This window comes from Myzus persicae, unplaced genomic scaffold, assembly GCF_001856785.1.
Source record: "Myzus persicae strain clone G006 unplaced genomic scaffold, MPER_G0061.0, whole genome shotgun sequence".
In the NCBI taxonomy this organism is placed as follows: domain Eukaryota; kingdom Metazoa; phylum Arthropoda; class Insecta; order Hemiptera; family Aphididae; genus Myzus; species Myzus persicae.
Genome location: NW_019103025.1, coordinates 784370 through 805421, shown reverse-complemented (window position 1 = coordinate 805421; position 21052 = coordinate 784370). Strand labels below are relative to the sequence as shown.

The following is a 21052-nucleotide window of genomic DNA, read 5'->3' as shown; positions in this document are numbered from 1 at the left end:
AATGAATATTAAATCTATGAACTTACATGTAAGGGTTTGCTATGGTTATCAAAATTAGTTATAGAAGTTGGTTTTTTACTTCTTTTCAAATTACTGTCAGTTTCTTCTGATGTATTTGGTACATTTAAGTTAGATTTACGCCATTGAGATTTATCTTTGACAGGAGGTTGAGCTTCTAAAACAATTAAAAGTTAATATTTTAGTTCTTGGTTGATTCAAAGATTTTACTTACCAGCAATTGCTTCCATAACGCCAACGACATCGGTTTTATCAATAGTGGGTCTCCAGTCAGCATATACTCTTTTGTATCCATCTTTGTTAGCATCAGCCAATTTTCCCTCGGGTAATGTATCCAAAATGCCACTACGGCCATCACTCTCAGAGTCATTTTCTAATGATCGTCTATTATTTTGTACTCGCTGAGTCTTGCGTCGTAAATCGTCAGAATCTTTATCTTCTTTTTCATTCTCTTGTAACCATGCTTCAATCTTTTGTCTCCATGCTCTATAAATAAATAGAACAATAATTTATTTGTTCTTTGACTTAACCTGTTTTTTTCAAATATGTATTTTACTTTGGCTTAGATTCTTCTTCAGGAGTTGATGCTGCAGTAGATACAATTGACTTTGTTTCCACTACAGGTGATGGCGAATTTGCTCGCTCTCTATCAGCGCTGAAATCAGCACTTAATAAGTCAGGTCTCTTTTTACCACCACCTCTGAATCTCCTTGCCCATGAACGGTCTGTAAAATGAATGAATAGAATATGGTAAATATTGATCTTAACAACATTTTCTAAAGAGTTTACAATTTCACTAAATATTTCCATTTTTACATTATAAGTATCCAAGTTCAAATTTTAATATCATTTTTCATTAAATAACAGTTTTGTTGTTTTTTGTAGTCTAAAAAATATTAAATTTGGAGACTTGAAATGTTTGACATTTTTATTTTTTATAGTAAATACAATTTTCAAAACCTTTAGTCTAAAGTTAGCATTGAATAAACATTTAAAACTTTTACTTTTATAGTTTAATTTACTAAAAAAAAATTACTTTTTCAATATAATATATTTAATACTTCAAACTTCCTTTACTAGATATAATATCATAATAGATATTTAATACATAGAATTTTAACAGTATCAATCAATTATTGAACATAATAAAAATTATTTGATCTATTTACTGTATAATATGATTAATTTTTTAAATGTAATAAAATAGTTTTCATTACCTAAACTACCCCAAGATTTTCTTTGAATATTTGATACAGGTGGAGCATCTTGATTAGATGTCCGCAAGAAATCCATTAATGTTACTTCATCTTCTTCTGATGGCACTCTGCTTCTTCTACGACGCAAACTTCCATTTGGGGTAACATCTTATAAATAATATATGGTTATAAATTTGTTATAAATGACAAAATTAATTAGGTACTATACATTACATAATATGGAACATAATAAATACCTGGAGATAGATTATCTTCTTTGTTAGGATTATCAACAACACCAAGTCTTCGTCTAATCACAGCCGGTGAACCAGATACTGATATATTATCGTCTTCTGAATTCACAATTGTCGCATTATGTGGTCTTTTACCCTGGAAATAAATAAAATTAGAATACTCAAAACTTTTATTGAATTTAGTTACACATACCTTATCAAAACTCTTTTTATGAGGAAATCCTGAACGAATGTCATATAAAATTGAATCAACTAAATTACTTTCAACATCAGATCCATTGCCTTGTTGATCATTGGTCACTGTTAAGTGTAAAATACATATACAATTGTTATGTAGTTTTTAAATTAAGAACCATAATATCATATAAATTATTGATTTTACATAGACGTTTTTTCACAGCTAACTGTTCTTCTCTCAGTTTTCTTCGAACTAAAGCTTGTTCTTCTTGTACTTTCCTCCTTTCATTTTCAGCCACTGCTAATCTGAATTTCATGCAAAAACTATGAACGATTCGGAAACATTCTTCTAATTTGAATGTGTTGATATCCTCGCAAAAGAAATCGGCCAACGTTTTCCTCATGGATTCCAATTCAGCTATATCACTTTGTAAGCCTCCAACTTGTCTTTCTGCAACCTATTGAATTTGTTATTTATAACTTATAATTAATTTAATTATTGTTTGTCATTTCAAAATTATATTAATTGTTAATATTTAAACCTTTAAAAATTCTATCATTTGATTTTTAATATCTTGTTCAGTATTGGGTAATTCAATTTGTTTTCGTACAACTTTAAATCTTGAATCTAAAGCATTTATTTCATTTTGCAACTGTTCTACAGTAGTCCTAAAAAAAAAAAATATTTTTTATTAATTAACGTAACGAACCAATTAGTAGAAACAAATTTAAAAAAAATATTGTTTAAAGCTATAAAGGCTATTTATTAAGAGGATGCTGTACGCCCATGAGTTGGCCCAACTTACTAATGTATACAACATATCAAATTGTTTGTTGAGAGAATTTTAGTGTGTTACTTTTAGTATTAAAGTGAATTGACCAATTATTTGATAAGATATTATTATTATTATCGAGTAGGTAAGAAAATTATCCAAGGCTGTGATGTTTGCTTTTTAAGATGTTTTAATTTTGAATCAAGTTATGAGCATTTTTAAATGGTATATTCACTCTAATAGTATCTTATATATTAAAAATCTGAATGTACAATTTTCTGTTATGCGTCAGTACTCAAAGTGACGAAGTCAACACATTCTAATACAACATCCTCAACTATTTAGTATTAAAATAATCTTTCATAATTAATGCATGTTGTATACAATCGTTTCAAGTGTAGGATTGGTAGTACGTATTCTACGCTATGTTTAAGCAAATTCAATAGGTAAAATATTCCATATTAGAATTTTAAATGATAAAAATCGATTAGTATTTAAAAATCAAATGTTGAATATTAGCGTTACATGGACTAGATGGAACATTTTAAATGTGAGGAAATATTTTTAATTAAATATTAATGATATCTGTAAGATAAATGAAAATATTAACTTGTACCTATTATTATTGTTATAAAAAGTTGTATTGTATAATATATCATTTAATGTTATGGGTACTATATTATTAGAGGAAATTTATATCTACATACTATTATATTTAAATTAAGTTATTATAAACAATGAAACATATTTTTATGAACTAATATCATAATATACGAGAATTAAATTGTCTTACTTGGTAGCTTCCTCTAATACAGACATCTCCTCAGGAAATTTAAGTAAATCCTTTCTATTTTTTTCTGCTTGCTGTAAAAATTGAACAACATTATTTGTCCTGATTATTTGATAATTCAACTGAATGTTTATTTGCAGTACTCACCAGTGCTACATAATGGATAAGATTCATACCAGGTTTATTAGCTCTTATATCAGTGAGTTTTTGTAAGGAACTTAATTTCACTCCAGCAGCTTTTCCTGCATAGCCACCCTAAATTTTAAATTCTATGTCGTAACTTTTTCACATAAACAATTTTTACATTTTTCACTTACAAAATTCAAAAAATTCCCAGCACAAATCACCATATATAGTACTTCTTGGAATCGTTTGTTCGTCATTAAATCTAAATTAAATTGTCTCATGTAAGTACCATAAATTCTGTATTATGAATTTCATTAAAAAATATCTAGTGCTTTTATTACCTTCACCAGCGACGATCATCGAATTAATGCTTGGCTCGAGGTAACTCATATTTGATGCGAATTCCTCTTTTAATAACATACTTTCAATGCGTAACTTGTAGCTAGAAATAAAAATTTATAAAAACATTAATTGTATTATATGGCTTAAGGGCGAAAAACATTATAGAAGGTTAATCGTGTATTTTTTTCTAACTTGGGAATGTCAATCAGTTGTAACAGGAATTTCTCGGCATTTCCCAATTTGGTCTTATCTCCTTCAAAAGCCCTAAGCATTTCTAATTCATCCAACTCTGGTAAGATTTTTAATAAACCTCGCAGTTTTTCTGCCCCTATATCATCATGATCACCATCGCGGATCAGCTGTATGATATCCTCATTTGAACTGAAATGTGAAAATACAAACCATAATTAATAATAATCGTTGCATACATATAAGCTTATAGGTAGTTAATTGTACGTATTATACTCAGTACAAACACTACAAACCTTCTGAATTGTTTCAAAAATATATTAACGTTTAAACTTCGTTTTCCATCTAATAAAACAATCTGAAATTTAAAAATAATTTAAAATTTAACAATAAATAAAACAAATATACTCTTTAACATTTTTTGATTAAAATGTTATTAAATTGTATTGTTGTAAGTAATTATTCATTTACTTCTGTTGGTTCTTTTCGTTTTTTATCACATTCACTAGTATCTTGGCCTAGTCTGAAGTTCAACACTCCGCTTTGACTAGTTGGTGCTGTAGGAGCTTGTTGACAAAACAAACCTTCCATTTCCGACCAATCAAGATCTGGCATGGGTGAATTTTGGTGGCTTCTGGCCACAAGTGACCAAATATTATGGCGTCCAACAACCTACATTTTTGGATTGATTAGATTATACAAATATAAACATTAAACTTGAGTAAAATCATTTAAAGACAGAAATGTATACCTAACCGCATAATATTTATAATTATTTATTTTAATCAGTGGTTTAGCTTGATGGCAAAAGGGCCCGATGCAGTAAATAAAATAGGTCCCTCAACAAATATTATATTTATAAAAATTTAAAATGCACACGTAATATTTAGCGGCCACTCTGAGCTCTGTGGCCTCTGGACATTGTCCCGCTTTGCCCTATGATAACTACGCCACTTTGACATTGAAAATAATACTTCCCAAACAAAATATAAAGCTATGTCTGTACTCTGTTGGTAATTATATTTTTTAGACAGAAAATAATAAATATTGATGTCTAGTGTCTATACTTTCATCTGTCTGTTAGGTGCTTACCCATGTTAGAATATTTATGTTTGTACTTTGAATTTCAGTTGGTAGTGAATGAGACTAGCTGCTCTATCCTAACCATTAATATATTCGATAAATATATTTTGTAGTATTTATTACTTTTTATTAGTACTCTTCAAAAGTAGGTAGTGGGTTATAGATAGGCATTTATTATAATATATATGTTCAAAATAAAATGAATGGGTACAAAAGAGGTCATTTGTCATTGTAATAATTGGAGAAAAGCAAAAGTTAATATTAAATAGTAAATAGGTACATGAAAATGTATCATTATTAAAAATACTTAAAATAGTTTTAAATTAAGTCAATAATGTTATAGATTATATAACATAATTCGTGCATGTAGGTATACCAATAGTATATTATTTCCTATGTAAATGTTTTAATTAAAACCTATTGTTCTTATTTAAAAATGTTGTCTTCACTCATTCACTGTTACTTAACAATGATTGATCTTATTAGCATTGTTAAAATTGTTTTATACCTACAATTTTGAGTTATTCATTATATTTTGTACGTTTTCCGTGGACCGTAACCATTAACGAAGACATGAGCACAACAACAATAATTAAAAAAACTTACTTTGTTGTCGGGGATTTTGTTCCAATTAATAGTTTTCATTTTGGCTTTTGGCGTAGGGGTTTCTTGTTGAGGTAAGAGTTTAGCGACCGCGGATACCGTGGGTGGCGGCGGAGGCGCGTCCACAGCGGTGGCCGAACCGCTGTTGCCCATCGCGAGGAACCGTTTTCCGGTGTGTTGCGCTAATTCGACAGCGGTCGGCTGCTGATTTTGAGGAAAGAAAGGCGCTGGGGGTACCGGCTGCGGCGGTACGCCCATCAACGGCGGCGGAGGTGGTGGCGGTGGCGGTGGATTCCCTGTGGACTGCTGGGGAGGTGGTGGTGGTGGAGGTGGCGGTGGCGGAGGGGTGACCGACGTGGGTGAAGTCACGTTCGACGGGCCCAACGACGGTTTGCGCCCACAACAGCACACCCGCAAACCCACATCCCTGGGCTGACTTTGGCCGAGGACGCTTGGCGTGCGCAACAGGCGCGATGCGTCCTGTCGGTTCTCGAGCAACGTCGAGCGGTGTACCAGCGTTTCGGCCGTATCCCAGACGATATCGCTGACGGCTTCTTTGGGATCGATCCTGAGCAGGTGTTGAAGGATGCTCAAGAATGGTATTTCTTGTGGCGTGTCTGCTACCTGCAGTATACAATAAACAATAGTGCTTTTAGTTTGGGTTTTAAGTCAACGTTTATTGTAGATGGTAATTGGTATGATTGTAATACAGTTTTTCCAATCAATTTTTCCGACCTTTATTTTCCAAAATCTTATGTTTCCAATTTAATTTCTCCAATTTCAATATTTACCGGGAGAACATTCTCCCGAAATATATTTTTACAAATGGAATATTTTCAAAAAAATAAAAATAGTCCTAATCTAATTTGAGCCATTAGTAGTGTAGTCGTGTCATGTCATTAAAATAATAGTCTAGATTAGTGGTACGCGTATGTAATTATGGAAACAGTACCACACAGTACTACAACGATTGGCAAGAACTAATAATTAACAAAAAATAAGGAAGGGTCGTAATATGGTACGACAAAAAGTAGAGGAACGAATATATAATATTGTCTCTCTAGTATGACGAATTTATTAATAACAATGATATAATTGGATACCTCGCGGATATCGGTCATAATTTAAAATTTTAAAACACTCATTTAGTTATACTCCTTTTTGTATTATACTTATTGATACATTTTAAAATTAACATTTTTTTAATAATTTGTATAATAATTTATAATTTTATAATTTTAACAATTTGTTAATAACAATGGTATTATTGCAAACCCTACAGTCATTGGTCATAATTTAAAATGTTAATACACTTTTATATTTTATTTATGCCATTTTTTTTTTTATTATATGTACTTAAACGTTTTAAAAAGAACTTTTTGGTGAAAAAAATATGTGAAAAACAAATTGGGAATAGTGTCTCCCTGCCATTTGGTGTACAGTTGAGGTATTAACTATCGATAGGTACTAATAATTAATGCGTAGGTATTATAGTTCAGCAGTATTGGCACAACGCACTGTGAGTACATAAGTGGTATCTATACCTATAGGTAACTAAAAATTGAAGATTTTGAGGAAATCGAGTTTTTAATTTCTTAAATAGGTATATGTATCTTTATAGTTTATGGTTAAGATATTTTATATACAGTTTAACTCATTCATTTTGTCCAATAGGTATGATATAATACACTATTGCGTTGCAAACAATGATATTTTTAACTAGAAAAACATGTGAAACTCAAAATCGTCAATTATTGAGTCATTACATTAATGCACTCACAGTACGACAAGTAGTTAGTTTAGGTAGGTACTAACGGATTGCCATAGGTACATCGTACATACAGAGTTAACTTTAAGAAAACGTTGTTAGCTGTTAGCTTTGTTATAATATAAATTACCTATTATATATTGTTTATAATATAATATAGCTTATTAATATATTATATTATTTTGTAGAGCGACATTATGAATTTATTTAATATTGTCTACCTAACAATACCGCGTTTGCTGGTACTTATAGGCTAATGGCTATAATACATAGGTTATATAGGTTATAAGAATTTAATAATAATGTATGTATAATAAGTGTTAAGTTTGTAACTGTGATTATACACGGGCTTTTAACGTCTAAACTCCAAACCCAAAGTATACAGGTTAATTCAGTTTTATCATTTTAGATTTAAAAATATAAGTTCTCGTTATAAGCAACACATATGGCATATGGAATTGGAAGATACTGTAGGTGTTATTTTTACCATATTGTACGCAAGTGTAATAATTAATTAATGTGTAAGTAATATTATTATAATATAATAATTATTGTATTGCTAAACACCTCGTCGTTGATGCCAAAAAAATAGAGTACCTATGCATCGCATAATATTATTTTAATCGATAAAAAGACAATAAGTACACTATTTTATTAACTACATATTTTTAAACTTTTTTATGCATATTGTAAGAAAACAAAAAAGGAATTTTCAATTTATTCCACTAAAATATATTTTTTAAATTGTGAAAATTAAATTGATTTTTAACATTTATTAATTTTTTATATTAATAGCCATACTTGTTGTATTTTAAATTAACATTTTTTTTTTATTTAGTATGTTTTGGTTTACAGTAATTTATTAATTTAAAATAATTTAAAACATATTTACTAACCTGTTTTAAAATAGCGTAAAATACATCCACATGAGAACTTATATCGACACCGCGAAAAGGTACATCTAGAATTTGTGATTCGTCATTTTCTCGTTGCTCGTCAAAAACATCTAATTGTACCCCAAGATCTGCATAGTTTATTGATCCTTTCCTTAAATAAATGAAACATACAAAAATTGTCCAACAACTATTTTGTATTTAGAGACTATAGCAGTATAGCTTCGGTAATTGTTTAAGAACGACTGATGCTGGAAATAGCAATCGTTTTTATTCAGCGACTACGGAAGTTCATTTTTTTCTCACCGACGAGCTCGGTGTACTATTCTTGTATATTTAATTCTGGACTCCAGTGCCAGTGGCCCGCTGCTAGTTTATAACCATTATTTGGCACACAGCCCGTCTTTGGATCGGAGACGTTAAAATAAAATGATATCATAATGAATGTCAAGTCCAAATGATATAATAATAGACAAAACTTCTAATAAATTAGTTAATTATATAAGAGTTTGAATGTAAAAAAAAATTTTAACCAAGAGTGCACTAATTATTTCTAATTTTTCAGATAATATAATTCAAAACTGTATAGGTACATTTTAATTTTTAGGAACTTGTTATTCGAGTATATTACCAATATCTGCCAATTTTACACACATGTCAATTTTATAAGTACATTATTTTTATAATGTTACACATTTAATTATTATTTTTTCTAACATTTTACTGATTTTAGGATTATAATCGATTCGTAATTGGGAGATGAATTAAAATAATTAATAACCATAATGCGATTTTAAATTAACAGATGTAGGTGGTTATAATAATATGATTATGCATTTAGTTGTATTATGGAAGTTGTAAATAGTGCATTCATGCATGCAACTATAAATACAAATCTTCGAACGGTTGTTTTTAGATGGTGCTTGGAAATAGTTGAATATTTCGAAAAGACATCTAATAAATTTCATGAAAATTGCTTTACTTCGCTAACGTAAAAGGGTAATCGAAACTCCATTGGCACCATTCCTAAAGGCTTAAATTCTTATTTTCAGTTGAACTATGCACTCCGAAGCTATATACGCACTTTTATTAGACGGTAAATTACTTTACATTTACTATAAAAAAACATTTTTTTTTTTAGAAATTAATTTGTACAGTAATACAATATTTCCAATTAAGAAAAAAAAGGAAAGTATAGGAAACCGCTTTGCTGTACAATAGGCGTGTCGAGTGCGTCGCATCATCGAGTAAGTCACTGTGATGTTTATGTTAAATTAGAATTAAATGATAATTTATTGCATACAAAAAACGATTCTAAGCGAAGACGGGTCTGTCAGGTCTATGTATATTACTAAGTTTATTTTGTGAAATATTTTAATTTTATATTAAAATAATAATATACGTTAAAACTCCATGTTCCGACTAATAATATTATTGAATTACTACACAATATCTAAGATTTATCCTAGATTTTATTTAATTGTCATGGACCTATAATTGGAAACCGAAATAATGGTGTAAGTCAAAAACAATATACTAATTATTCTATGTGCTCCACCAAAATAATGTTGGCATCATTCGGTGAAACCATACAATTACACGCAATGTTTTTTATCAAAAGAATATTTAACAAAAATAGTTTTTCAAAAATATGAAAAGTCCCCAGAACATCTTAATAGGAATAAAACATCGAATTAATCGTGGTAACATGTTAGTTGTTAGGTTAGGGTTTTAATTTGTATGAATTTAAGTTAATTTAAATAATTACCTTAGTTCATTTAATATCGGAAGGAGTTTGAGACCTGAAAAAAAATTATTTCTAAATTACAATTGGTACAAAAAATGTTATTTAATTTTATAATTATTTCATTCATAATATGTATAAAATGTCTAACAGTTAAACGCTTATTCATTTATTTTTATTTTTTTCTTAATAATAAATGCGTATAGTGTTCTAAATAACAATAATATTATATTTAGAGACTTAGAGTTTAGACACAAATGACTACCTATACCTAAATCGTAAATACTTGCAAATATATAATTTTTTTTTAAATTAATAATCAAATTAAATTTTTAAATATTTATCAATCAAATAAACCTTTTTAAATTATCTAAATTATTACAACTCCTAATTGAAATTAACCTAACTATTTTATTACATTTTCGGAAAACCATAGAAGTAATTACAATCATATACATTACTTATTTGTGGGCATTATACAAAATAACTTTGCAGAGTTAATGAAACAATTCATAAACAAATTTATAAATGATTAAATAGTTAAATTTCTATGTCTTACCAATAAATTCGTTTCTAATTCTTATCCGGTCTCGAAGCTGTGGCGTCGATATAATGAGGCAGTTGATAAACGCCACAATAGCTGTTTGGTAATCTGCTGTTTCTTGGCCTTTGGATAGCGCCCATTGCAATTCACGAACAACGATTTGTAATCTGTACCTTTCATTTTTCTGGTCCTGTAAAGTAAAAATCATTTGAAATAAAGTTAAAATAAAGTATAAATAAAATATATTATACATCATTATCTTGTACTCTTGTTCATAAATACACAATTATATTATAAACAATATATTCTATAACACATAATAATATAGGTAGGTTCATAAAATTGAAAAATATGCAATATCATAGAAGTACCTTCCTACTTATAGGTACAAAAAGGAATAATGGTGGAAAAGATAATTATATAGAAATTTGAATACATAATATTAAACGATTAAATACTTTGATCAAGGTAATGGTTGCAATAATTAACAGCTTCTAGTCTATTATTTTTAACAGTTTTGACTTGATTACTCAGTGTTACATCGCAAGTATGTAGTTGTGCATAATGCTACGATTATTATAATAGTAATCGTTAATATATTTTTTTTTACAGGCAACCGAATATAGAATTAAACTACAATAATGGGGTAATGAAAACAAGTTTATTGTAATGTGTATTATTGTACTTCTAGTCTCAAGAGTCTTGTTAATATTTTAAAGAGTCAATTCTTAGTTAATTGTTGTTTTTTAATAAACGTTTATAAACTGTAACAAAGTAGGTACATAAAGTAGGTAGGTACTGTAAACAAATGAGTAGATACACCCATTGGCCATTTAAATAATAATTTTATTTATACAAGATGAAATTTAAAACGTCAATTAAAAATAAAATAATTTAATAAAAAATAACTTTCATAAAAGTACTTATCTATAGGTAACCTGCTAGTACAGTAGTACCTATTTATTTTAAGTACTTACAACTTATAAGGGTTCTTATACAATAAAACTATTATTAATAAATATTAATAGATATCAATATTAACATTATTTAAAACTATGAATAAAAAATAATTTATTAAATAAGCCCGAATTAATTAGTTTTTGAAAATTTAGGAAAAGAATACCCGATACAATTACAATTTTCAATACTTACTTAATTCAAATATAAAATGTATTATATGACTATATGTGTATATTATTATGCGAATATGCAATGTTCCTGAAATTATATAGTAATATGATCCATTTTATTTACGTCACGTCGTGTAACTACCTACGGTAGTAAAATTAAGTGAAGCAAGTGAGGGGGAGTGGACATTTTATGTTGCCAACAGCCAGGGGCGCAGTCCCCAAGTAATATACTAATATACTTACATGGCTACATATTACATACATGCCAAATATACTTATTTCATATTAACCAATTATATGATTCATGAACCAAATGTGAACCTACCTAGTTAATACATAAAAATACATTATTGCGTCAGAATAAAATATAGGTAAGTACCTAGATACAACAATTATTCTCCAAGAATATTGTAAATTATAATAAAGTGGATGCAGGAATTAAAATATAAATATATATTTATACTTATGTATAAAGAAGAAAAATTGTTTGTTCGTCTGTTCGGGGTAACCTGTGGAAGTACTTAACCGATTTAAAAATTTTTCTTACTATCAGAAATCTACACTATCCCAGGCCTCTATAATCGAAATGCTAAATTTAAGTGCTCCTTAATTTTTTTTATTGCAAATTAAAAATGTTTTTATAGAGCTTGGACGAATATTAATAATAATTTTTGTTTATTATAGGATTGCTATTGGTTATAAAATATAATTTGAGACGTATAGTTTTATATTTGGTCAAAACTATCAAAATGAGTGTGACCACCACCGCTAGCGAACTATTAGATATAACTTAGTAAAAGTGGTATTCCTAACTCTAATGTTTCATAATTTTGTTGTTGAATAAATCGTTCAAAATTTTTATAGTTTAATTTATATTACGAAGAAGAAATTAGCAATTGGTTATTAGGTACCTATTAAAAAAATTCTTTTACCTATACAAGGCTAAAAGTGCGAGAAAAAGAATAGTTATTACTTATTGTGATTGAATATAATTTTAGAACTGCGTATTGTATGTGATTGTGTTATAATGGACATTATAAGATGGGGTAAATCCACGGGAATTTGTCACCGAAAATTTTGAATATCATACTACACCGGGTATTAAAATTAAATGATGATAAATTGACCACTCATTTTGAATCATACATAGTTGGTCTTTTTAACGGGCATCGAGGTGTACGGGATCAGTTAGTTATATATATAACATATCATGTTATGTCCATATAGGTAAGTACCTATTTATAATTGTGCTAAATAATGTTGTAATAAAGTGAAATATTAGTAGGTACCTAGCTATAATACATAAATTATAATTATATAAATTTACCATACCTACTTGATATTATATTAACAGTAGCTAAATGGCTAATATCGCGAGTGATATGCATCACATTTTCAGATTATCTTAATATGATTGATTAATAATTAATAAACACATATTCATTAATAAATTAGCCATTAAGAACTGCATCATCGATGCTTTAGTTTGGTAAGGAAGGATAATTGTGGTTTACTTGCCTTGTAATGTTGAAGGGTATCAAGTGCTCTGGCGTGGCCTTCTAAATTATAAACACATAATGCAGACAGCAACTCCAATACTTGCTTTTTCACAGTAACATTGTTTGTGTCAAGAGCTGTAAAAGAAATTATTACACGGTACAAATTAATATCTATGTTTGAAATTTGATAATTTAAAATGTTTTCGTGTTAATTCAATAGATAGGTTAGGCGTTCTTATATTGCAATCTATATTGTTGTGATTTCTATCAATTAAAGATTAATGGTGTTTTTAATTATGTAGAATGACTCCAAGTAATCTTATAATTTATAAGCCTTATTCATTTCACGAATAATAAACAGCTAAACTCTTAAAATTGGCAGTTACAACTTACGTTCCTATGTTATTTGAAAACGTGATATTTCGTTTTGGTTTTAATTGCTTACCATAATAGGATAAACATAAACCAATAATAATAATTGACAGATTTACATTTTTTTAACATGCATTAAATATGCAAAACCAATGGCTCTTTATTATTAATATAGACGATTTGTCAAAGTTAATTAGACAGAAATTAATTTAAAATACCATAGAAATATGCTCCTAACTTTCTAAGTGGCTATAACTTATAAGTAAATAATGTAAACATTGTGTGATGTTCTGACAGAAACAATTATTTGTGTAGTATATTAAGTTCAATTATTCATGTCTTAACCACAGTATTCTGTATAAGTTGGGCTTAAGAGAACGCTACCTACCTATAAATTTGTTGTCTTCGCCTACACGCGTACGATAGAGCAAATTTTCATTCACTAGCTTCAATAGTCTGCTGTTAGTTTTGATATTAGAGGGAATATCAAACTTTTAGATACGAATATTACCCGCTGAGACGTTGGCTTTCATTCGATATTTTAATTTTCAAACTAGATATGAGCATTTTTAATTTGCGATATTTCACATACCAACTCATATGTTGCTTGAAAATTAAAATATCGAAAAAATTGATAACGCTCAATAATCTTCTTACCTCAAAGTTTAAAATAAGTTAATTCACTCTAATATAAAAACTAATAGCACACTATTGAAACTAGTGAACAAACATTTTCTGTGTCTTATACGTTTGTAAGAAGGAGACAATACAAATACATGGGTAGTGTCTTTATAATAGGATTCAAGTTATACAACTAAAAAGTGCTCTCCATTGAAGACCTAGTTCTAAGAGGCTAATAGTAATTGAAATAATTGTAAGTTAAATTAAAAATAAAATATTTAAGTACGATAGTTGTACTTAGGCTGGAAATACGTTGTATTTGGTAAACATAATGAACAATTCAAATAGTATTAATTTTTTTAAATCTAATCAATGCCTATAATAAGCCATTAATGGTATTTTCTATTATTTTTGGTAAACATAATTTATATTTAATAATAGTTTTAAATTTTGAAGATATCAATCCAGAAAATATATATTAGTTTTAGTATTATATTGAACCAGTACCTACGTAAAATGCTGCACATTAATTACTTTTTAAATATATTGTTTATGAAATATTATTACTTATAACTTAGATACCTATTATAGTAATTAGGTTAAAATATTAAAGTTGATAAACTAGAAAAATACAACAGAAATAGAATCTAATATTATAATAACAAATATGGTTATTATTACTATTATTACTTATTACAAGATAAATAATGAAACTATGATAAGTATATACAACTAACGATAGTTACTATAATAGTTATAGACTTATAGTATTTAAATGAATGTTAGTATTAAAAAAAACATTATGCATTGCAATACAAATCGTATATTTTATAAGCTTATAGCAGATAATAATGTTAAGTACCTGTAACTATAATAATAATTAAGTAATAAACAACATTTAAAAAAAAAAATTCAATGAACAATTTAATTATTGCTGTATATTTTAATTAAAAGTATTGGATATACAATAGATAATTTATACCTATTATTTATTTTATACCTATATAAGATAAACTTGATTAAATTCAATGTAATTCAGATACATTTGATGTATGTATATTGTTTATGCTCTAACTCGATACTTAACAGCAATAACATTTTAACTAAAAAATGTATAAAAATATTTACTGAATACCTACCCACTCTTGACTAAATTAAGGAATAATTCAAATACAGAAAATATATTTAGTTTATCTTTCAATAACAGACACATTTGTTCTGGTCGTGATGATCAACTGGAGCCAAATGAAGGCCAACTAACCTTATATGTTTACTTAATTAGTACGTATTACATGTAGGTATGATTTGCTTGTACTTTCTTATTATACTGCGTCTATCATGAATCATAACCAATTTAACATTTACAGATTAAAAATAAATGTATATCCTTTTAAGCACCTAATAGAAAAAAATATGACTATCATTTTATTTACATTATTACCTAAGGAGGTAAAAACTGTGTTGGAAATTTGAAATGGTTTTGTGATTTATAGCTTGAATTGATTGAAGGATAAACATTGTCGATCTATTTATAGATATCCATGTACTTATGTAAGTATTTATTGTCTATTTATCTATTTCTTATATACTTACCTAGGAAACTCAAAATTTTAAACTAATATCAAAAAAACTTTTTATCTATATTACCTATTTGCCTACATACCTACAATTCACAATAACAATATTATAAGACGTATTCTGTTAATATTTTAAGTCTTGACATAATCTAAGAATACGTATTACATACTTACATACATAGGTAGGTGCTTTAAATTATTTTTCTTTGTGATCAACACATGAGAAAAGTTGAAACATTTCTTAAGGGGATGTCAGCTCACCATTTGTTTTCTCTCTCTATAATCCATGCACAATATAGCAGATATGCGTTAGAATCAACCTTGTGCTGTTACTTATAATATTTCTAATATTAGAGCCAATTCAACTATTACCAAATTTTAAATTAAGAACATTAATTGAAACTACTTTGCTTTTTTACGATATTTTAATTTGTATGAAATGTATAATCATTTTTAAATATTAATTATTAGTAATTAGTACTTAATGTCTTACATGCTCACAACTTACACAAAACTTAAAATATTTTTAAAATATCGAACTTAGAGACACAGGTCTTAATTTAAATTTTGATAATTGGTGAATTCACTCTAGTATTAAAAGTAACTAGGATTAGTTCTGCTGAACGTAAATTTGATATTATGTTGGGCATGGGTTAGAAAGAGAAAACAAATATATTTACTTAAAAACGGTTGCTTTTGTAATGAAGTTTGCAAAATATTAAATACGAATAATTACTTAATAATTAATTGAACTAACCGTCTTGGGTAAATGAACCCGAAACTGGCCATCCATGTAATTAGTCAGGTTTAATCATTTTGTGGTTAGTGAAGTGAACCGTAGGTTCTTTTATAGGTATCTACAATATTATATTTATATATGTATATAATCATAAAACAACTGAACTGTAGAGAGTAGACGGCACTTTCATCGTGTTTCTTAATTTCAATTAACTGGGATAATGGTGTAGTATTGTACTACTGTAGTATAATAAATAATAAGTAATAGCCAATATTTATCAAAAACATAATTTTTTTTCTACATATTATTATTATTTAAAAAAATTTTTTTTTTGGTTGTACGATGGACATAATATATTCGATTCCTTATTTCGTTTTGAATATGTTTTTATAAAAATGTTCAGGATAAGAAGTTAAAATTAGGGGATGCCATTTAAATATTTAATGAAATATAAAATATGTAACCACCGGTGAACTCATACTATCGTATTATCTGTATAAATTTCAAGAATATAAGGTTATTTGATTTTGAATTACACCAAAAAAATATAATTGATTGCTTTGTCGAAAACCGGTATTTTCTTAATTTTTTTTGTTTTTCCCGACGACTTTGAAAATTAGACTGAACATTTTTTACTTTTGACTTCGACCTAACCTGAATGAATTAATGATAATTATCGCTAAAATGTGCAATATTTATGCATAACTATATTATATTATATGAATTAATATAATATAACTACAGGTATATATTTTAATATTTGTTTATATTCGATAATACCTATATAGAATATATTTTTTATAGGTAGGTACTAACTTACCTAAATTACTATAGTACTTAAATTGTAAAATCATAAAATAGTTCTACTAATTTACGTACATATTTTTGCCTGTAGGTACCTAGTAACTTGTGAGTACCTACTTTACCTTCTACCAACAACCTACATGTAAGACTACTAAAACTATAAACTTCTAATGAATTTGATCATAATATTAAGTGTTATAGCAATATATTATACATTTTAAATTACTGATACTAATAATATAACTACAAATATATTTTTTCGTTAAGAAATTTACTTTTTTTTATTACTTTGATACATTTTGACGACTATTTCAAAATATTGTGACGTGTTAAAACCTAACAACCAGAACCTTGGCCAATACATCTTTAACGAAGGCCCGCCTCACCCAAAAAACTGCAAAAGAGAGAGATTAATAAACAGTTACCTACAGTTTTATTAGTCCAGTGAATATAATATGATAATGTAGAAATAGTCGTATATATGAGAACATCGCCCACTTAAGAAGAGACTGTCGTTCATTTGTAATGAACTATAGTGTGTGATGAGATTATAGAACCTAGTCTCTTACCTCCACATTGCTTTTAAAATTATCAAGTGTTAACATACGCAGGAAAACAATGGATTATAATCAGACCCACATGGTTGTGTATGATTATTATTCATATATTTAAAACAAATGAGGTAATTAGCTTTTTTTGGCGATACATTATACTTTTTTTAAATTATTCAAACACAGCATAATATAACTGTCCTACTCTCAGATTTGTTTTTTTCTTCCCTGATAGTAAATTGACTCATTGAATTAAATTTGAAATCAATTGTACTTTAGTAGTTTAATATAAGTTCCTATCGAGCAGTATTCATACAGGTATATCGGAACATAGTATTTTATATCTATATTGAGAAATAATAAAATATTTGAGTTTATTATTATATAAATGTAAATTATAATCGATGTTGAGGTAAAATATAATATATATTTTCTTATCGATTGTGTCTAAAAATATAATATGGGGTTACGCCCTTCTGGCTTTCACCCTTCGAAAATTAGCCAATAATAAATCTCTAGATATGTATTTTATACTGTGTAAACTCTAGCTAGTATAACACGTTAGTACAATCTTGCAAATTATAATGTGTAAAACTTTAAGAGTAGATACCCGTATACAATATAAATATTTAAATGGCTAATTAGTTATCAGATAGAACGCACACAGAAAAATAATATTCAAGTTCAAGCACTCAAGCATAGTTCATTGTTTTAAGTGTAATACATAATAAATTAGAGCTTTTATTTTATAACAGGGAAATAAAACGATATCTTTGCCTCCACTCTACAATGTCATGTAGAAAACTACCCCACTTGCAATCCTAGATTACGATAAAATGAAAATATTACCTCAAAACATTGAATGACATAAATTATAATATATTTTTATATCAGACCCATTTAAACTACAAAAAAAGTATTATTTCAAGACCATTTTATTTTTGTAAAATTAAAAATATATGCAAACATTAAGATATATATTTATATATTTTTTTCACCGACACGATATTTTTTGCTGAAACTACCATTAAGCCACCCCGGGCTTAGGTCATTTTGTTCTCAAAAATTCACTCTATGGGAATAATGGTCCTGTCCTATAATATCAGCCAAATTTGATTATTATTTTTAATTAATAGAGGGGAATATTTTACAGCCCGCATTGAACTCTGTTTTTAAATATTTGAATCTCAAACTTAATATTATGTCTTTAAAAGAAAGATAGTTTACTTTTTTCACAAATTAGTTATAATACTATTTGAAATAAAGTTTAAATTGAAGTTCAATGCAGACTGAAGAAATTCTTCTTCTTTCAGATAGGAAAACACTTATCAAAATCTGAAAATCCTACAAAGCCTGAAAGGTTTTCTTGTAAGATTAATTTTGTTAATATAATACACGAAACTAACTCCCCGCCCACCTAAATAGGTATCGGATAATATATTAGTAGAAAAGTATTGTAATTAAAGGTACAACTAAGATAAATAAAATATAATTTTTAAATTTCATATCATTTCTGAAATTGGAGCCGGGGCCCTTAATTTTTTACTATTATATTGACTTTACAGTATTTACACCTTAGTAATTTAATATCAACTATTGAGAAAATGGATTTTTTTCATTAATAATATAGTTTAAAGTATTGATGAGATTATAGAAGTGGCAAGCTGTAAGTTGTAAGGAGCGAGATCTGTGGTAAGGGTAACTAATTAGAGGATTGCTCTACACAATTGCTTACAATTTAAAATATAAAAGTATTTGAATACATATTGGATACATAAAAAAAATTGAAAAAGTGGTCTGCTTCAGATCATGATATAAAAAATATAAGTGTCATTTCCAAATTAAAAATTGACGAATACCAAAAAGAAAATTTCCAAGGTAATGAATACTATTTAAAATTTCAAAATACTGAATAGTGCAAGAAATAAAAATCATCGCGTACCTATGCAATATATAAAATCAATTCAATAAGTGGAAGATATAATATTATATAGGTTACATTATTTCCTAACACTTATATGTGGAAAGTCATATAGGTAGGTAACCTAGTAGATATTTTGATTATATTGCGCAAAAATGTCAATTAGTGACGTTAAATTCGTATGTACAAAGACGGCATGTTAAAAGGATTTACCTTATAAGGAATAACCATATTAAGAAACAAAAAATGTGCTTCTATAAGCCCTGGTAGGTAGGTATATTTATTATATATTTATGTGTATAGTGGTCTATTAATTATATGAACTAGGTATAAGAGTGTTAGTTATTAGCGACATAGTCAAGAAAATTGTAACAAAACGGACATAATATGGCTTGGAAACAAATCAATATTTTACTGATTTTTTATTTGTCTATTACATTTTAGCGTGCGGAGCTTAATGATTGTTTTAAATGATTAAATACTGAAAAATAATTTTATTGAATATTATGTGTAATTGGTAAGCAACTGTAACGGCTGTTTGAATATCATGATGATGGCAATGAAACAACAAAACAAAACGTATACAATCCGTCGAAGAGATTACATAAAAATATAGGCTATACTGAAGAAAATATACACGGCAAGAATTTGAACTGTTCGGTCTATGGGTCTGTAGGTGTTAAAACTGGTTTTTTTTGCCAAGCATGATCCGCGTGACGTCACACAATGAAGTCCAGCTACCTGATATTATACACACGCGGTTGCATTCGGAAATTTTTAATCAGTATTACTGTATTAGTAAGAAAAATTATTATCTTATTACAATTGCATAACTTTAATTTTCATAAAGCGTAATTTCATGATTGCATTCATAAAATTAAACTACCTACACTTTTAGAACCTTAAATCAATTAATTAATTTTTATAAAAGGTCAACTACTTAATAGTCAATTATGATGTACCTTAACAATTTATAAATAAAAAATAAAAATAAAATAAAATGAATATCATCTCAAAAGATCTAAAAAGTAAATTATAGTACACTAGTAAAGTCGACATAAGAGTAATAAAAATATTTAATCGTATGATCAATTTTTTTTATGCACCCACTCCTTTATCAGTTTGATATTATGCATATTATAGTATATAGTTTACTATAGGTACTTATGATATACACTAGTAATAATTGTAACTAAAAGTGTTTGCATTATTATTCTTCCAATTGTCGTGATAAATATAACATAGATTGTTCGACAAATTTCAAAAAAATAAATCTGTTATAAATGTTGATATTGGAAAAAGTCAGTATTGTTAATAATAATTTCCAAAACTTACACA

At 27.6% G+C, this 21052-nt stretch overlaps 1 protein-coding gene across 2 annotated transcripts in view; it reads right to left on the bottom strand.

The window, feature by feature from the left end:
* Positions 1-21052, bottom strand: part of LOC111033582 (formin-J-like) — a 35026-nt gene that overhangs the window by 2754 nt on the left and 11220 nt on the right. Inside the window, exons 3-22 of one of the 2 annotated variants that reach the window (XM_022314378.1) lie at positions 13149-13264; positions 10516-10690; positions 9981-10014; positions 8216-8366; positions 5555-6175; positions 4337-4537; positions 4162-4223; positions 3869-4057; positions 3676-3776; positions 3526-3596; positions 3356-3463; positions 3212-3282; positions 2188-2314; positions 1851-2103; positions 1662-1768; positions 1472-1604; positions 1236-1382; positions 575-743; positions 233-504; positions 27-175 (exon numbers count right to left, since the gene is read on the bottom strand). In XM_022314378.1, coding sequence (XP_022170070.1) covers positions 27-175; positions 233-504; positions 575-743; positions 1236-1382; positions 1472-1604; positions 1662-1768; positions 1851-2103; positions 2188-2314; positions 3212-3282; positions 3356-3463; positions 3526-3596; positions 3676-3776; positions 3869-4057; positions 4162-4223; positions 4337-4537; positions 5555-6175; positions 8216-8366; positions 9981-10014; positions 10516-10690; positions 13149-13264 — 3257 coding nt within the window. The remainder of the gene's footprint in view (positions 1-26; positions 176-232; positions 505-574; positions 744-1235; positions 1383-1471; positions 1605-1661; positions 1769-1850; positions 2104-2187; positions 2315-3211; positions 3283-3355; positions 3464-3525; positions 3597-3675; positions 3777-3868; positions 4058-4161; positions 4224-4336; positions 4538-5554; positions 6176-8215; positions 8367-9980; positions 10015-10515; positions 10691-13148; positions 13265-21052) is intronic. The other variant, XM_022314379.1, reaches the window with a different exon arrangement.